Here is a 19,976-nt window from a genome sequence, read left to right as displayed (position 1 = left end):
CAGTCTGAGTTTATCCCTGATATAGTCTTGAGAAAACCTCCTCATCTCTGCTATACTGAGGGGACTGAAGGGCTGTGAGCCCAGGTATAGGTAATGTCTGACATACCTCCTACAAGCAGGCCACACTGATTTATTTTTAATTATTGTTAAAAACATTTTACTAACAACATTTTAGCTTCAATCAAGGCCTTTATAAGCATACATATGGTTGCTTATATAAATTAATTTAATACATGAGCATTACATTGATCTATTAGATAGACACTCTGTTGGTACAGCCTACCATCAAAAACCCTGTCTCCACACCACCTAGACCAAGTAAAGACCTTGGGCTGCCTTGACAACAGATTAGCACCCTGTGATCACATGGGGAAAGGATTGCAGATTGGACCACCAGGGATGCGCACTAAAACTGTTAAAATGCTGATATCGCTATTGATCGCTCCATTTAACCCCTTAAGGACCAAGCCCATTTTAACCTTAAGGACCAGGCCAATTTTATTTTTGCGTTTTCGTTTTTTTCTCCTCGCCTTAAATCCATAACTTTTATATTTCCATCTACAAACCCATATAAAGGCTTGTTTTTTGCATGACCAATTGTACTCTGTTATGAAACCTCTCATTTTATCAAAAAATTTACGGTGAAGGAAATTTAAATGATGTACAGAGGCAGGTGAGGGGACCTCATTCCGCCATTACAGATGATTGGATCCCCGCGGCAGCGCTGCGGGCAATCCGGTCATCTATTTTAACATGCGCATTGCCGCAGATGCCGTGATCTGTACTGATCACGGCATCTGAGGGGTTAATGGAGGACATCCGCGCGATCGCGAACCTGCTGTGTATGATGGGAGCACCGCTCTGAGGCTCGCGGACATACACAGAACATAAATGTACGTCCTGGTGCGCTAAGTACCGCCACACCAGGATGTACATTTACGTCCGTGGTCGTTAAGGGGTTAAATAGTTATTGACAGTGATTGGAGTGATCTCTAATATCGGTCAACACTGGCTGCAGATAGCTGGTCAAGCACATGTCATACGAGTAGAATATCTGCTGACACATGGTGATAGACACCGGGTAGACCATGTTATCTACAGAGGGTGAACCAGCAGGGACCGGAGCCGGAGAGTTATCAGGAATCCAGCAGAATTATAAATACATCTCTCGATGTGACTGGAGTAGGGGCATGGATCAATATTCTTGGGCTGGTAGATGTTGTGGTAATAGACGGTGTTGTTGGAACAGTGTTTGAGTTCATTTGTATAGAGGACATCTGTTTACCAAAGATGGCAACTGGTACTGCTTTGGAAACTGGTAAACATTCTGGATTTAAAAGGGTTCTCCGGTGGAAAACATTTTAAAGGAGTACTCCGGTGCACACTTTTTTCATGTTATCCCGTCCGGGCTGCAGAATAAAAGAAAACGCACTTTATCTTACCTGCCAACGAGCCCCTGGAGCTCCGGTACAGGTGTTCGGTCCCCGGGCTGTATTCTTCTTACTTCCTGTTAGCCCGGCACGTCACACGGAGCTTCAGCCTATCACCGGCCGCAGCGATGTCCCGCCTAGGCCGGTGATAGGCTGAAGCTCCGTGTGACGTTCCGGGCTAACAGGAAGTAAGAAGAATACAGCCCGGGGACCGAACACCTGTACCGGAGCTCCGGGGGCTCGTTGGCAGGTAAGATAAAGTGCGTTTTCTTATTCTGCAGCCCGGACGGGATAACATGAAAAAAGTGTGCACCGGAGTACTCCTTTAAGTTTTTTTGTAAATCAACTGGCTCCAGAAAGTTCAACAGATTTGTAAATTATTTCTACATAAAAATCTCAGTCCTTCAAGTACTTATCAGCTGCTGTATACTACAGAGGAAGTTGTGTGGTTCTTTCCAGTCTGACCACAGTGCTCTCTGCTGACACCTCTGTCCATGTCAGGAACTGTCCAGGATATGATAGGTTTGCTATGGTGATTTGCTCCTGCTCTGGACAGTTCCTGACATGGACAGAGGTGTCAGCATAGAGCACTGTGGTTCAAAGGTCTTTGAGATAGGAAGTCATCACTTCCGAAACGCGTCAGACCCTCTGACACTCGCAGGTACCTGGAGAGACGTCACCTACATTGCCGAAAGGCCTCATCCCGTTTTTTTCCCTATCCCACACCCGCGCACGCTGGTAGTAGACGCCGCCGGCCGGGCGTCCATCTTTAGAAGCAGGTCTGGAACATTGCAACAAAGCCCGAACACATACGGAGGATACAAGGTATAAAATATCACCCAATATCCACATTCAGCCATTACCTACATGAGAGGATACAACTATACAGAACAATCAGGACTCAATCAGCCGTCTAATACAGGCTTTTACATCCTCACCAGAATATACAACTACAAGGTAAAAACAGCTGTATTGTCTCCATATCAATATAGATACGAATGGTAATATACATTCATTCATTCATACTCACCTAGAAGCGCTCACAATCCCTTAGTCTATATTCAGTTTCCAAATAAATTGATGGCATTTCAGAGAGCCATCTAGGGTTGAACCTTAGCAGCTACAATAAAAAAAATCCATAAGCGCCGGTATTGAAGACAAATAAAACAGATTTGTAAATTACTTCTATTAAAAAAATCTTACTCCTTCCAGTACTTATTAGCTGCTGAATACTACAGTGGAAATTCTCTTCTGTTTGGAACACAGAGCTCTCTGCTGACATCACGACCACAGTGCTCTCTGCTGACATATTAATATTAATATCTCTACTGAGGAAAGGGTCATTATACTAAGTACCCTGAAACGCGTCTAAGGAATTACTGCATTAATACCGCAATCTATTGCAACCGAAAAACAGAATTTTTTTCCACAATCCTTAAGGACCGCTATCCTTCAATCACAGCTGCCTGTTTCTGCTCTAATCACCTAATCCAGCAAATCCACCTTGCCGGCTCTCTTCATCCTTACCTGGCTTACGTCAGACGCTGAGTTGTCCTCCACGAGGCTGTTTCTATCTCTATCCCCCTGTTTCTGTTTCTATCCCCCTGACTATCGGTACCGGCACCCCATTGCGCCGCTGCCCCATTGCCTCCCCCCATCCCCGGTGGCATAATTACCTGGGTCGGGTCCGCGCTGCTGCAGGCCTCCGGCGTGCGTCCCCAGCGTCGTTGCTATGCGCTGCACGGCGCGGCGCATGACGTCAGTGCGCCGCGCCGTGCATAGCAACAACGCAGGGGACGCACGCCGGAGGCCTGCAGCAGCGCGGACCCGACTCAGGTAATTATGCCACCGGGGATGGGGGGAAGCAACGGGGCAGCGGCGCCGGCAATGGGTGCCGCTGCCCCTTCTCTCCCCCTGGCTGTCGGCGCCGCTTCTCTCCCCCTGGCTATCGGCGCTGGTACCGATAGTCAGGGGGACAGAACGAGCAGCGGTGCCGATAGCCAGGGGGAGAGAAGGGCCGGCAGCAGCGCTCTAGACCCCAGGAAAGGCAGGGGGAGAGAAGCAGGCAGCGACGGCCTCTCTCCCCCTGCCTTTCCTGGTGGTGTATCGGGGTATACAAGCGCGCACGCACCCTCATTTTACCATGGATATTTGGGTAAAAAACTTTTTTTACTCAAATATCCTTGGTAAAATGAGGGTGCGTGTTATAGGCCGGTGCGTGGTATACCCCGATAAATACGGTATCTTACATTTATGCGAACTGTAATCTATTATCACGGATTGTGAACATTGCCGATCCTTCAGATGTCGAATTAGTGGAATCCAATGCACATTTAGCGGTTTTTATTGTTTTTCTTATGCAAACTATTTTGTATGGTCTATTTGCAGCTCCCCACAAGGGCCCTGTGTAAGGAGGTTGTTGTTATATTAATTTTGATATTATATTCATTTTAGAATTTTGCTCTTATTGCATTTTAAAAATAAAAAAATATTTTTTTATCATCAAAGTGAAGCACAGTTCTGTCCTATACATTCATCATGTACCATTATATATGGTATTAGTCTTGAGGCTTATGGTACCCTCTTTTTTCCTTTCTTCTTTAAAATTTGTACTTTGAGGTGTAAGTACTTTTCCATTCAAGCCTCAACTAATTTTTTGTGAGCTGCACAATTCCAATTAGTCTTTTCCTAATTTACAAATCTGTTTAACTTTCTGGCACCAGTTGATTTAAATAAAAAAAAGTTTTCCACCGGAGTAACCCTTTAACCCTTTAGATGCCACAAAGTTGATTGCGGCGTCTAAAGTGAAAGTTAAACTATCCCAGCAGCTCAGCGGACACAATCGCAATGTCCCAATCATCTTACTGGACGATGGGAGGGTCCTAACCTGCCTCTCCTTCATCCGATCAGCGATCTACTGCTCCAAGCCTGCTCATCAGGCTGGAACAGCAGAGCGCCGATAACAAAGTAACATAGTTCATAAGATTGAAATAAGACCAGAGTCCATCAAGTTCAACCTATAACCCTAATGAGTCCCTACTGAGATGATCCAGAGGAGGCAAAAAACCCTCAGACTAGAGGTAAAAATTCTTTCCCGACTCCAAATATGGCATCAGAATAAATGTCCCTATAAATCTAATATGCATAACTAGCGATGTTATTATTCCCCAAAAATGCATCCAGACCCCTTTTAACCCCTTGGGGACAGAGCCCATTATGACCCTAAGGACGGGAGCACTTTTTTCAAATCTGAGCTATCACTTTAAGCATTAATAACTCTGGGATGCTTTTACTTATAAATGTAATTCCGAGATAGTTTTTTCATGACATATGCCACTTTATGTTAGTGGTAAATTTCCGTAGATACTTGGATCATTTCTTGGTGAAAAATTTCAACATTTTAGAAAAACTTTGTCTAACTTTAAAGCTCTCTGCTTGTAAGGATAAGGGACATGTCAAATAAATGATATATTGATTCACATATACAATATGTCTACTATATGTTGTCCTCAGGCTTGTCCTCAGGTACAGTGCCCCGCTTGTCCTCAGTGTACAGAGCCCCACTTGTCCTCAGTGTACAGAGCCCCGCTTGTCCTCAGTGTACAGAGCCCTGCTTGTCCTCAGTGTACAGATACCTGCTTGTCCTCAGTGTACAGAGCCCTGCTTGTCCTCAGTGTACAGAGCCCCGCTTGTCCTCAGTGTACAGAGCCCCGCTTGTCCTCAGTGTACAGAGCCCCGCTTGTCCTCAGTGTACAGAGCCCTGCTTGTCCTCAGTGTACAGAGCCCTGCTTGTCCTCAGTGTACAGAGCCCCGCTTGTCCTCAGTGACTGCACCTAATGTGGGGGAACTATACTACACCTAATGTGGGGGAACTATACTGCACCTCATGTGGGGGAACTATACTGCACCTCATGTGGGGGCAACTGTACTGCACCTAATGTGGGGGCAACTGCACTGCACCTAATGTGGGGGGAACTGCACTGCACCTAATGTGGGGGGAACTGTACTGCACCTAATGTGGGGGGAACTGTACCGCACCTAATGTGTGGGGAACTATACTGCCAACCTAATGTGGGGGGAAATGTACTGCACCTAATGTGGGAGGAACTGTACTGCACCTAATGTGGGGGAACTGCACTGCACCTAATGTGGGGGGAACTGCACTGCACCTAATGTGGGGGGAACTGCACTGCACCTAATGTGGGGGGAACTGTACTGCACCTAATGTGGGGGGAACTGTACTGCACCTAATGTGGGGGGAACTGTACTGCACCTAATGTGCTCCGAGGACTGATTACAAATGGGGTGCTGCGTGCAAGATCACGGGGGGTCCCCAGCGGCGGGACTCCCGCGATCAGGCATCTTATCCCCTATCCTTTGGATAGGGGATAAGATGTCTAAGCACCAAAGTACCCCTTTAAGGCTATGCCATAGGTGCTTTCTATAGCACAGCATTAATGAGTGTTATCAGCGCTCCATTGCTCCAGCATGCCATAGCTTCCTGTTTTTTAAACCTTTATTAACCCCTTAAGGACCAGGCCAATTTTATATTTTCGTTTTTTCCTCATCGCCTTCTAAAAATCATAACTCTTTTATATAACCACAAGAAGATAAACGGAGCAACTCACCCATGTGTAGAAGCTGCAGGTGAAGCTAAGTCACATCGCTGGCATGCGGAGACCGGTGCAGGACCAAAGCGCGGAGGCGGAAGATGGTACGGGGGGAATCAGGAGTCGGACCACAGCCGTATCGCACCGTTTGGTGCTTCGTCAGGCCCCTGCGATCTGGTGCGATACGGCTGTGGCCCAACGCCTGATTCCCCCCGTACCATCATCTGCCTCCCCGCTTTAGTCCTGCACTTCTTGTGGTTACATTGTATCTCTGCACTTCTTAACGTGTAGCACTACCAGCGCTCAAGTCCTGTAGGAACTCATGGGAACGGAGTTCCTGCACATTTTCCACAGCAGGAACGCAGTTCCCATTAGCAGGAGTCCTGCAGGACCAGCCATTAAAGGGGTACTCTGTCCCTAGACATCTTATCCCCTATCCAAAGTATAGGGGATAAGATGTCTGATCCCCAGCAGCAGGACCCCCGTGATCTCGGCTGCGGCACCCCAGACATCCGGTGCACGGAGTGAGCTTCGCTCCCTCCTGGATGACTGGTGATGCGGGGCAGAGGCCCGTGACATCACAGTAATGCCCCCTCCCACAGACTTGCATTAAGGAGTCGTGACTCTGGCCTGCACCCAATGCTCTATACGAATGCTGGGTGCCGCAGGGAGAACATGGGGGTCCCAAGCGGCGGGACCCCTGGGATCACACATCTTATCCCCTATCCTTTGGATAGGGTATAAGATGTCTAGTACCCCTTTAAGTATAAATCTTGGGTGAGTTCCCACATTTTTTCCCCCAGGACTTGACCCCTGAGCACCACCCATCAATGCACATATGAATGAACATTAGTTACAACCTGAAGAGATCACCACGCTTTTATTTCAAGTGACAGTGCCGGATTTTTGTGGTTACAACATAACTCTTTTATAGTTTCATCCACAGACCCATATCAGAGTTTGATTTTTGCGCAACCAATTTTACTTTGTAATGACATCAATCATTTTCCATAAAATGTGTGGCGCAGCAAAAAAAAAATATTTTTATGTGGGGAAATTGAAAAGGAAAACGCAATTTTGCTAATTTTGGAAGGTTTTGTTTTCACGCTGTACACTTTACCATAAAAATGACATGTTTTATTTATTCCGTGGGTCAATATGATTAAAATGATCCCCATGAAAAAAAAATATATATCTCAAACTATTTTAACAAAATTAGTATGTATGAAATTGCCGTATTTTGACCACCTACAACTTTCTAATTTTTCCGTATACGGGAATGTATGAGGTAGGGATGTCCCGATACCATTTTTTTAAGACAAAGTACGAGTACCGATACTTTATATGAGGTAGGGATGTCCCAATACCATTTTTTTAAGACCAAGTACGAGTACCGATACTTTAATTCTAGTACTCGCCGATACCAAGTACGAGTACTTATATTTTAAAGGGAATCTGACCCCAGGGTGACGCGGTTTCTGGCGCTGTTTACCGTATGATATGTGGGGTCCTTATTGTGTACAATGGAGGCGGCTGCTGTAGTATGAGCCAAGATTTCTCTCTTCTCCATTGGACAGAACAGGGAATTTGTATTATGGGCGAGACCGATGATCACATGAGCAGCGGTAGAAACCGGGTCACCTGCACGATCTACCTATAGATTCAAGTTAGTGCAGGTGACTCTGCTGTAAAATTGTCTTTAATAGTAGGTAGTATCCCCTTGTAGGTAGTATAAATAGTTTCAGACAGACAACAGGACTCCCCTTGTAGCCAACAAGACCCCCCACCTGTAGACAGCAGCCCCCCTTTGTAGCCAGCAGGACCCCCTTGTAGACAGCATGCCCTCCCCCCTGTAGAAAGCAGGGCCCACCCCCCCCCCTGTAGACAGCAGGGCCCAGCCCTGTAGCCAGCAGCCCCCCCCCCCCCCCTGTAGCCAGCAGCCCCCCCCCCCCCTGTAGCCAGCAGTTCCCCCCTTTGTAGCTGCTCACTGTCCGGTCTCCGCAGCCCCGTTCTCATCACTGCTGCTGCCCCGTTCTGCCGTTTGCATAATGGCGTCTTGTGGAGGAGCATGTGACATACACGTCACTCTGCTTCCTCCATACCATTACGCTGGGCGCAGGGGAGTGACATGTGTGTCACATGCTCCTCCATAAGATGCCATAATGCGGACGGCAGAACAGGGGCAGTGGTAATGACGGGGCAGCGAAGCGGAGCACTCCGCCAGGTATTGGATTTGGTATCGGGGACATTAGACGAGTCCCCGATACCATGCAGATACCTGGTATCGGCCCAGATACCAATACTAGTATCGGTATCGGGACATCCCTAGTATGAGGGCTCATTTTTTGTGCCATGATCTGTAGTTTTTGCTTATATTTTACTTATTTAACTTTTTTTTGCTTATATTTTACTTTAATTTGTAAATTACTTCTATTTAAAAATCTTAATCCTTGCAGTACTTATCAGCTGCTGTATGCTCCACAGGAAGTTGTATTTCATTCTGGAGTTCTTTTCAGTCTGACCACAGTGCTCTCTGCTGACACCTCTGTCCGTGTCAGGAACAGTCCAAATCCCCATACCAAACCTCTCCTGCTCTGGACCGTTCCTGACATGGACAGAGGTGTCAGCAGAGAGCACTGTGGTCAGACTGAAAAGAACTCCAGAATTAAATACAACTTCCTGTGGAGCATACAGCAGCTGATAAGTACTGCAAGGATTGAGATTTTTAAATAGAAGTAAGTTACAGATCTATATAACTTTCTGGCACCAATTGATTTAAATAAAATGTTGTTTTACACCGGAGTAACCCTTTAAGGTTGGGTGTGTATGAACTGTGCCTGGTTGGAGGTGGAATATGGATGCGTATTTCACCTAATATAACTGGGTAAAAGAGAACACATACATAGACGCACAAAAATGATAACGTGTACGTAAAACCAAAACTAACCGTCTTCTCCTGTTTCTTCTAAAAACATGTCCCATTCTCTGGGTCCACTCGCTGCTCCTTGGCTCCTCCCATCATTCTCCTGCCGGTCAGGCTTAATCATAGGAGTATAAAACGTATATTAGAATATTATTTCATTTCAGAAGATTTTAGTTTGTGTTATAATGCTGACCTCAGGTAGACAGATACTAAAATGTCTTTACAGGAAAGTAAAATACAATAGAAGTATATTGGGGGAGATTTATCAAAACCTGTGCAGAGGAAGAGTGGTGCAGTTGCCCATAGCAACCAATCACATCGCTTCTTTCATTTTCCACAGGCCTCAGTTGCCCATAGCAACCAATCAGATTGCTTCTTTCCTTTTCCACAGGCCTCTAAAGAGGCCTGTGGAAAATGAAAGAAGCAATCTGATTGGTTGCTATGGGCAACTGCACCACTCTTCCTCTGCACAGGTTTTGATAAATTTCCCCCATTAAGCCCAGATGACCAAAACCAAAATTTGAGACAATGGTGTCTACAGTGAATTTACCAATGACAGAGTCTGGAGAGAAGCAAATACTAGATCTTTTTCTATCTTAACCGTGTTAGGCTGGGTCCACACTACGTTTTGTCCCATACGGGAGCGCATACGGCAGGGGGGAGCTAAAAGCTCGCGCTCCCGTATGTGACCGTATGCGCTCCCGTATGTCATTCACTTCAATGAGCCGACCGGAGTGAAACGTTCGGTCCGGTCGGCTCATTTTTGCGCCGTATGCGCTTTTACAACCGGACCTAAAACCGTGGTTGACCACGGTTTTAGGTCCGGTTGTAAAAGCGCATACGGCACAAAAATGAGCCGACCGGACCGAACGTTTCACTCCGGTCGGCTCATTGAAATGAATGGCATACGGGAGCGCATACGGTGACATACGGGAGCGCGAGCTTTTAGCTCCCCCTGCCGTATGCGCTCCCGTATGGGACAAAACGTAGTGTGGACCCAGCCTTAGGCTGGGTTCACACTACGTTTTTGCCATACTGTTTTCAATCTGTTTTTCTAAAGAAAACCGTATGGCAAAAAAAAACGGATGGAACAGTATGGAAAAAAGTAAACCGTATGCGTTTTTAAACAGTATACTGTTTTTAAAAGTGCATACAGTTCCATCAGTTTTTATAGAAAAAAAACCCATACGTTTTAGAAAATTTTGTCCATTTTTAATGGGAGGGGTCTTGAGTGGGGACTTTAGGATTCAAATGCGCATGTGCAAAGTAAAAACGTATACGTTTTTCCCGTATGGAACCGTATACATGTGCGTTCCCCATTGACGTCCATGTTAAAAAAAAACGTGTGCGGTTGCAGTACGGTTTTTAAACCGGAGACAAAATTGTGGTCAACCATGGTTTTGACTCATGTTTAAAAACCGTACTGCAATCGCACACGTTTTTTTTTAACATGGACATCAATGGGAAACGCACATGTATACGGTTCCATACGGGAAAAACGTATACGTTTTTACTTTGCACATGCGCATTTGAATCCTAAAGTCCCCACCCAAGACCCCTCCCATTAAAAATGGACAAAATTTTCTAAAACGTATGTTTTTTTTTTCTATAAAAACTGACGGAACTGTATGCACTTTTAAAAACAGTATACTGTTTAAAAACGCATATGGTTTACTTTTTCCCATACTGTTCCATCCGTTTTTTTTGCCATACGGTTTTCTTTAGAAAAACAGATTGAAAACAGTATGGCAAAAACGTAGTGTGAACCCAGCCTTAGTTGAGATTTAAACACAGTAGGGGGGAGATTTATAATATCCTGTCCAGAGGAGAAGTTGTCCAGTTGCCCATAGCAACCAATCAGATCGCTTCTTTCAGTTTTCACAGGACTTTTCAAAAGTGAAAGAAGAGATCTGATTGGTTGCCATGGGCAACTGGACAACTTCTCCTCTGGACAGGATATTATAAATCTCCCCCATAGGTTTCATACGTACTAACCTAATGATACCAGGGACTGTAAACAAAAGACATGTCCCTACTAGGGTTGCCACCTTTCCCTCAGAAAAATACTGGTCATGGGTGTGGCTGTGTGGGGGTGGAGCTACAAAAGGGGAGGGGGCCCGATTGCACAGGGGATGAGGGATGAGGGGTGAGGGGTTTAAGAAATGGCACGGGGGGGGGGGGGGGGACGGGGAGGGGGTTTTAAGAAATGGCACATGGGATGGATACAATATATATGTGGGGGGAACTTTCCTATATCGCACAAAAAATAACATTTAGAGAATACCTACCAAAACCCTATGTATGCCAGCGGCGGCGGCGGCGGTGGTGATGGTGGTGCGCGGCGGCAACGCTGGCTCTCTTTGATGACGAGTGACGTCCCCCTGCGCAACGTCAGATAAACAGGCTAAATCAGACAGTATCACACATGACAGATTTAGATGCATAGGCTCAGCAGATAGTATCCCACATGACAGATTTAGATACACAGGCTCAGTAGGAAGTATCACACATGACAGATTTAGATACACAGGCTCAGTGGGCAGTATCACACATGGCAGGATTAGATACACAGGCTCAGCAGACAGTATCCCACATGACTGATTTAGATACATAGGCTCAGCAGGCAGTATCACACATGACAGGATTAGATACACAGGCTCAGCAGACAGTATCCCATATGATAGATTTAGATACACAGGCTCAGCAGATAGTTTCACACATTAAAACATTAAATCAGTGTTTCCCAACCAGGGTGCCTCCAGCTGTTGCAAAACTACAACTCCCAGCATGCCTGGACAGTCAAAGGCTGTCTGGGCATGCTGGGAGTAATAGTTTTGCAACAGCTGGAGGCACCCTGGTTGGGAACTGCATTAAATACACAGTTTTGCAGAGAGGTCTCATCAGCTCACCAGTCTCTTGTCTTCACTTTTTCCTCTCCCCGGGAGGTTCCAGGAATGTTCGGGGGTTGGGGAGGAATTTATCACCCATGCAGACGCGGAGCACCTGAGGCAGGGACACGTCGGGGGAGGGAGCAGACGTGCACACGGCACTTCTGTTCCCCGAAAGAGGCAGCTTCCTGGGGCTGGGGGTATGATTTTGTGTTGGAGTGCGGCAGCCTGCCGGTCACGAAAGAAGCGCTCTTCTGTCTAGGGATGCTGCTCAGTCCGCCCCTGTCAGTGAATGAAAAATACCGGCCATTGCATGGCCGGTATTTTTCATCCAAACTTACCGGCACAGCCCGGAATAAGAATGAAAATACCGGCAGGGTGGCAACCCTACTCCCTAAGAGTCAGTCAACAAGGTGCAGATTCAGCCAGCAAAAGGTTAAATACAGGTTAATATAAATGTCTTCATAAAACCATTCCTGTATATGATCTTATAATATGATGTCTGTAGCATTAATACACTACCTTGCCCTATTATATAACTGATAATGATGGCATTATAAGGATTATTCCCTGTCGTCCTAACCAGCAGCACAAGTGGGGTGTTTCTGCCCCTGTGAAGCTGGCAGGACGGTGGCATTTTTAATTCCGCCCAAGCAATTAACATAATTGAACCCCCCATATAAGGCCTCCTCCCCAGGCCATAGTGCTTTCTTTCTGTCCTGTGCTGTACAGCAGGACGGGGCAGGCTCATTAAGCCTGCCTGGATTTATATATTTTTTGATACATATGTTCTGCAGCGTGGCTGCTTATGTTTGGGCTTTTTAGCCCTTTCCTTTACAGGTCTGACCTGTGCTTATCTCCTCTTCTCCGGTGCGATGCTCTGTGTCAGTGCATTCCCCGTGCGGATATGCGCTGTTTGGGAGCTCCGTACCTGGTCAGTGATTCAGGTCGGAGCTCCGCTCTGAGATCGCTGTACCAGCTCCCCCCTTTTTTTGGCGCTAGCGGTGTCGCGTGCGCGGCCGGACGCCGGGACTGGAAGTGCGTCACTTTCCACTTCCGGCCCGGCGTCTTCTCTGGTAGTCTCTGATATTCGGAGTTTTCACTCCGTATATCTACAGGACCCTTTCTTTATTATATCTAAGCCTGTGGTAGGCTTATATTGGCTGCTGTTATTAGATTTTAGTATAAGAGCGCTTGTGACCTGGGAACTAGTTTCCCTTCCTGTATCTCATTTCCGGGGGTGGAGCCTATTCAAAGTTGGCGCCATCCCCTTCCCTATATAAGGCAGCTCTTGCCTGGTTAGGGTCTCTGCTGTGCTCAGCTAGACCTGTGACTGCAAGACTGGTGTATTTTATTCAGCTTGTTTTTTCTCAACTAGGCTTCCTTGCATAGGTGCCGCCTATTTTTTCCTATCTTAGGGTGGGATTTAAAAAAAAAAAAAATAAAAAATGTTTTCCTTAACGGTTTTTCTCTCTCTATCTTTATAGAGGATGTCTACTCCACCCTCCGGTGACCAATACTCCGGACGTAAGGCGTCCTCTAAAAAACATCACCTTACGTGTGCCGACTGCGGCACTCCTCTTCCGGACACCTATGAATATAATAAGTGTCCTGGATGTCGTCCTCCAGCAGATCCTGCGGAACCTACCATCCAGGACATGTTTATATGGATGAAAGAGTTCATGGGGAACTCAATAAATGAGATCAAAAGCTCCTTCTCTGCCAAGAGACCTAGGACATCTCCTAGTCCCTCCTCCATAGCAGAGTATACAGCTATGTCCGTGGGAGACCATTCGGAACAAACAGTGGAAGAAGTCATCTCTCCCTCCATCTTTCCCGTTGAGAAAACTCAGCGTTTACTAAGATCCATCCAGTCAAGGGACCAGGATGCGGATCAAGGGGAAGCCTCAACATCCACCCCTAAAGAACCGCTGGTTTTTAAGGTGGATGACTCCTTAAAAAAGTTAATGACCACTGAGTGGAAACATCCGGACAAACCCCCTGTCCTTACTCGGAGGTTTAAGCTCATGTACCCCCTGGCCGAGGCAGAGTCAGAAGTCTGGGTCCCACCCCCCAAGGTGGATATGGCTGTTACCAGGATAAACAAGCGCGTCCTGGTTCCCGCGGTCGACGGTAGCAACCTCCAAGACCCCCTTGACAGGAAAGTGGACTCCCTGCTCAGGAGGAATTACTCTGCTGCCTCAGCCTCTGCTACGGTGGCCATTGCCTCTAATGAGGTGGCCAATTTCATCAAGTATCGTATCCTAAGGATCCAGTCCGACATCGATGGTAATGTCCCCAGAGAAGACATTCTGGACTTGTTCAGCACCTTGCTACTGGGTGCTGACTTTCTTTGTGAGGCCACTCAGCAGCATCTAAAATTGGCCGCAAAGTCTATGGGACTATCCTCTGCAAGCAGACGCCCCTTCTGGTTACTCCCTTGGGTGGCAGATACCACCTCCAAGATAAACCTTTGTGCCATGCCTCTTGAACCCAATAGGCTCTTCGGGTCCGAGCTGGACCGAATTATGGAGGGTTTTGCCGATAAAAAAGGCAAGTCCCTTCCTGTGCAGACCTTTCGTGGCCGCGGTAGAGGCCGAGTGGGCAGATCTCAGGGCTCCTCTGGGACCCAGAGGCGCCAAAGTCAAAGATCTAAGCGTGGTGGCGGACGCGGTCGGGGCAAAGACCGCAAGTCTGAGCTATGACTCTCACCCAGATCCCACCAACGTCTCCCCTCTCCCTTCCCCTCCAGAGGTCCTGACAGAAGCTCTGTCTCCAGTTTTTTCTCCAGTAGGAGGCCGTTTGAGTTTATTTCTCTCCACTTGGATGAAGGAAATCCAAGACCCTTGGGTTCTAGAAGTAGTCCGGTCGGGCTACAAAATAGAATTTGTCTCCCCCCCCCCCACCAAGGAAATTTTTGTTAACAAAAAGACTCCCTCAACCAGAACAATCCATTCTGGAGGAGTCGGTACTATTGTACCTAGAGAAACGGGCCCTAGAGGAGGTTCCTCCAAACCAGAGAGGCCTGGGAGTATACTCCCCTATATTTTTGGTACCAAAGCCCTCGGGCACTTGGCGAATGATCATAGATCTTTGCTTTCTGAACCGTTTCATAAAGAAAAGAAAGTTCAGAATGGAGACTATTCGGTCAGTCACCAGCATTCTGAATCCTCTAGATCTGATGGTCACCATCGACCTCAAGGACGCCTAACTGCACGTCCCCTTACATCCTGCTCACAGGAAATTTTTGAGGATTGCTGTCACCATAAAGGGTATGGTAAAGCATTATCAGTTTGCCGTGCTGCCCTTCGGGATCTCTTCCGCTCCCCACACCTTTACAAAGGTTGTGGCTCCGGTTGTGGCCGCCTTAAGATTAAAAGGCCTGGAAACTGGCTCTGGATTTTCTCCAGCATTTAGGCTGGATCATAAATTGGGACAAATCAGAGATCGTCCCCTCTACCTCCAGAAGGTTTCTGGGGTTCATAATCGACTCCTCTCACATGACCTTATCTCTGACCCCAGAGAGGAAGGAGAAAGTTGTAAGAGTTCTTAATGGTTCCCCAAAGGGTCTCCATCAGAACTCTGATGAAAATGCTAGGCCACATGTCAGCGTCTGCAGAGGCAGTACCTTGGGCCCTATGGCATCTCCGTCCACTTCAAGATCAGCTCTTGAGTGTCTGGAATCGCAACCCCAAAGGGTTGGACAAAAGATGTTCCCTGTCTGTCGAAGTCCGTGCATCCCTCAGATGGTGGACAACTCTGTCAGATGGGAAGTCCTTGATTCAACCTCATTGGATCATTCTGACCACGGACGCCTCCCTTGTAGGCTGGGGAGCCCATCTGGACAAAACTCCGGTACAAGGTACCTGGACTTCTCAAGAGAGACTCCTCTCTTCCAACATGAGAGAGTTGAGAGCAGTCCGTCTAGCTCTCTATCACTTCGCTCCCCTAGTTCTAGGGCAAGCGATAAAAGTCCGTTCAGACAACACGACTGTAGTGTCTTACCTAAACAAACAGGGAGGTACAAGGTCCAAAGTTCTCCTCGAGGAGACCGGACTAATTCTCTCTTGGGCAGAGACCAATCTATCCCACCTCTCAGCAGTCCACATCAAGGGGGATCTCAATATAGTTGCAGACCGTCTGAGCCGCGGTCTTCCAGTCCAAGGGGAATGGTCCCTGAACGAGGATATCTTCCACAAGATAACCCGGAGGTGGGGTATGCCAGAGATAGATCTCATGGCAACTCGTCTGAATGCCAAGGTGAACAGGTTTTGCTCTCTTTACAAAGAGGACAATCCTGTGGCAGTAGACGCTCTGTCCATTCCATGGAGGTTCAGGCTGGCCTACATTTTCCCTCCACTTTCCATGATACCGAGGGTATTGATGAAAGTCAGGCAAGACCAGACCTCAGTAATCGCCATCATACCATTCTGGCCAAAGAGGTCCTGGTTCACCCAGCTCATGAGGATGAGTCAAGGGTGTTATTGGAGGCTTCCCCACGTGCAGAACCTTGTGTCTCACAACACAGGCTCCTGCCTAGATCTGAGGAGACTCAATCTGACAGCCTGGAGATTGACAGGACCCTACTAGGTAGTGGTCTCTCTTCGGAGGTCTTGAGAACCCTTGCTCACTCAAGAGCAGCATCTACTAATAGAGCTTACTCCAGGATAAATCGGATTTTCCTACAATGGTGTGCGAAGAAAGAGGTAGTTGCCTCAGATCCTCCTCTTTCTGCTTTGCTTCAGTTCCTGCAGGATGGCCTTGACAAGGGTCTTAGCCCATCCACTCTAAAAGTGCAGGTTGCTGCACTCTCTGCCTCTCTAGGCAGATCTTTATCTCAAAATCTCCTAATCAAGAGGTTCCTCAAAGGAGCCGAAAGACTTAAGCCTACAGTCCTTAGGCCGATTCCTCAATGGGATTTGTCTGTCGTTCTCAATGGGTTGAGTTCTCCCCCCTTTGAGCCTTTGGACCAAGTGGACTTTAGGTACTTGTCCCTTAAGGTCACCTTTTTGTTGGCTATAACCTCAGCCAAAAGAATTGGCGAGCTTCAGGCCCTTGCGGCTTTTGAGCCTTATACTCTCATTTTACAAGACAGAGTCTTGTTGAGATATCTACCGACCTTTGTTCCCAAGGTACCAACCTTTTCTAATATTAACCAAGTTATCTCCTTACCAGTTCTGTGCTCAGACCCTTCCTCTTCTGAGGAAGCTGCTAACCATTCCTTGGACATTTCAAGAAGTCTCAAGATATACATCTCAAGAACTGGTGAATTCAGAAGATCCGAAAACCTTTTAATTTCTTTTTCAGGACGGAACAAAGGTCTAAAGGCCTCCAAACCCTCTCTGAGTAGATGGGTCAAAGAGGCAATCAGGGAGGCATTTATAGCTCAGGAGCTAACTCCTCCTTCTTTTGTTACTGCCCACTCTACCCGGGCAGTTGCTACCTCCTTTGCTGAAAGAAGGTCCGTTCCACTAGAACAAATTTGTGCTGCTGCCTCCTGGAGCACACACAACACATTTATCAAACATTACCGGGTTAATGTCAAACGTATGGGAGAGCTGGCCTTTGGGCGTTCCATCCTAAGTGCCGCTCCTCCTTAGTCCCTCCATATTTGTGATTGTTACTTGCTAAGTCCCCACTTGTGCTGCTGGTTAGGACGACAGGGAAGCGTTAATTTCTAACGCAAATTTGTTTTCCCTAAGTCCTAACAGCAGCACACAAATTTCCTGCCCTTGTAGTTTGTATAATTTTGCTTGTTATTAAAGCACTATGGCCTGGGGAGGAGGCCTTATATGGGGGGTTCAATTATGTTAATTGCTTGGGCGGAATTAAAAATTCCACCATCCTGCCAGCTTCACAGGGGCAGAAACACCCCACTTGTGCTGCTGTTAGGACTAAGGGAAAACAAATTTGCGTTAGAAATTAACACTTTCTATTATGTATAGCTATGTAGCTAAATCCTGTGTTCAATTGTCTAAATAACGTGTGGGATGTCCAATGTGGTAACTTGGGGATGTAGGGTAGGTAGTGTGTAGCTGTGCAGTGATGAAAGGGTGTTGGATTAACCCTTAACTGTCGTGACACCAGGGTGCGAGCGTGCGGGTTCCTCTCTGTATATATATATATCCTACCGCCACCCGTCCCAGGAACGATGGGGAGGAATAAAGGATTGTCCACAACCGGAATTTAAGTAAACTGAAGATAACTTTACTGCAGATTTTATGCAGGTTAAACGTAGTACCAGTCTTTACAGAGGACCGGACTTTTGGTTCCTCACAGGTTTGGTTGGGACCTTGTAGGGAATAAGCTTGAAGCATATGCTTTACGCTGTTCCACTGGATTTAGGGGAATTGTTTAGGTCCAGCAGTCACGTAGGATTAGGATTGAGTTAGATTGAACTCACGGTTTTGTATTCGGCTGAAGTTAGCAGGCTTCAGGCCTAGATTTGTCTTGTAGCTTTGCACAGAGCTCCGCTCGCGGTCATATCCCAAGGGAAAGAGACGGACAAAAGAGCGAGGATTGGATAACAGCGCCCTCATATCTAAAGGGGCGGGCTTCAAGCTTATTGGTCCCCCAGACCTGTCAGTCCTAATATAAAGCATTATGGTACCACATGTGACATGAACACATGACCTGGAAGGTCCTTACCCTTAGCAGAACAATATAATTATCAATCATGTGACCTAAGGTCCCTGAAGCAATATTTACACTATGCATTATAGATAATATATACCGTATTTATGGGGGTATACCACGCACCGGCCTATAACACGCACCCTCATTTTACCAAGGATATTTGGGTAAAAAAAGTTTTTTACCCAAATATCCATGGTAAAATGAGGGTGCGTGTGTGCGCGTGTATACCCCGATATACCCCCAGGAAAGGCAGGGGGAGAGAGGCCGTTGCTGCCCGCTTCTCTCCCCCTGCCTTTCCTGGGGTCTAGAGCGCTGCTGTCGGCCCTTTTCACCCCCTGGTTATCGGCGCCGCTGCCCGTTCTGTCCCCCTGACTATCGGTGCCGGCGCCGATAGCCAGGGAGAGAGAAGCGGCGCCGACAGCCAGGGGGAGAGAAGGGGCAGCGGCACCCATTGCCGGCGCTGCTGCCCCGTTGCCTCCCCCCATCCCCGGTGGCATAATTACCTGAGTCGGGTCCGCGCTGCTCCAGGCCTCCGTCGTGCGTCCCCAGCGTCGTTGCTATGCACGGCGCGGCGCTCTGACGTCATGCGCCGCGCCGTTCAGCGCATAGCAATGACGCCGGGGACGCACGACGGAGGCCTGGAGCAGCACGGAGCCGACTCAGGTAATTATGCCACCGGGGATGGGGGGAGGCAACGGGGCAGCGGCGCCGGCAATGGGTGCCGCTGCCCCTTCTCTCCCCCTGGCTGTCGGCGCCGCTTCTCTCTCCCTGGCTATCTCTCTCCCTGGCTTTTCACCAGGGGGTGAAAAGGGCAGACAGCAGGGCTCTAGACCTCAGGAAAGGCAGGGGGAGAGAAGCGGGCAGCGACGGCCTCTCTCCCCCTGCCTTTCCTGGGGGTGTATCGGCGTATAACACGCACACAGACTTTAGGCTAAAAATTTTAGCCTAAAAAGTGCGTGTTATACGCCGATAAATACGGTACACACAAAATTAAAGAAGGAAGAGGTGACTAGGGGATATCCCAACAAGAGCATCCTATCAGTATGGAGGAACTCTGACTTTGGGGACTTATAACACAAGGTACAGTACGTGTACAGTACTGGGACACCACATATATATATATCTATATATATATATCTTAGGCATATTAAGATACTGGCCATGCAGACTTGAACACACATGTGGATACAACTCTAATACATAATATTCATTTATTTCCAGTTACCTATTTGAGATTTAGATGTGTGGATATTATTCTGATCTAATTGGACAGGAACATCAAATAGTTATATTAAATAGATTGCATAAATATTATAGACACACGACATACCTATACCCCAATTATTGAAAATATGGCTGTTCTTAAAGTTAATACCCTGTCACAGACTGCCCCCTATAGGTAACCCTAGGAATATATTCACACAAATACAAGGCAGTGATCTGGGCACATCCCTATGCTGCACTGTGATTTGGATAAGTGGACCCCTGA

The 19,976-nt window shown here is 47.3% G+C and overlaps 1 protein-coding gene across 1 annotated transcript in view; it reads right to left on the bottom strand.

Moving 5' to 3' along the window:
- LOC130267776 (protein mono-ADP-ribosyltransferase PARP12-like) overlaps positions 1-19,976 on the bottom strand; it is a 145,496-nt gene that overhangs the window by 123,587 nt on the left and 1,933 nt on the right. The window contains exon 3 of the mRNA XM_056517957.1: positions 8,988-9,078. Coding sequence (XP_056373932.1) covers positions 8,988-9,015 — 28 coding nt within the window. The 5' untranslated portion in view covers positions 9,016-9,078. The remainder of the gene's footprint in view (positions 1-8,987; positions 9,079-19,976) is intronic.

Source organism: Hyla sarda, chromosome 4, assembly GCF_029499605.1.
Source record: "Hyla sarda isolate aHylSar1 chromosome 4, aHylSar1.hap1, whole genome shotgun sequence".
NCBI classification, from domain to species: domain Eukaryota; kingdom Metazoa; phylum Chordata; class Amphibia; order Anura; family Hylidae; genus Hyla; species Hyla sarda.
Note: the sequence above shows the minus strand (reverse complement) of the source record. Positions and strands in the feature narration are given on the sequence as shown.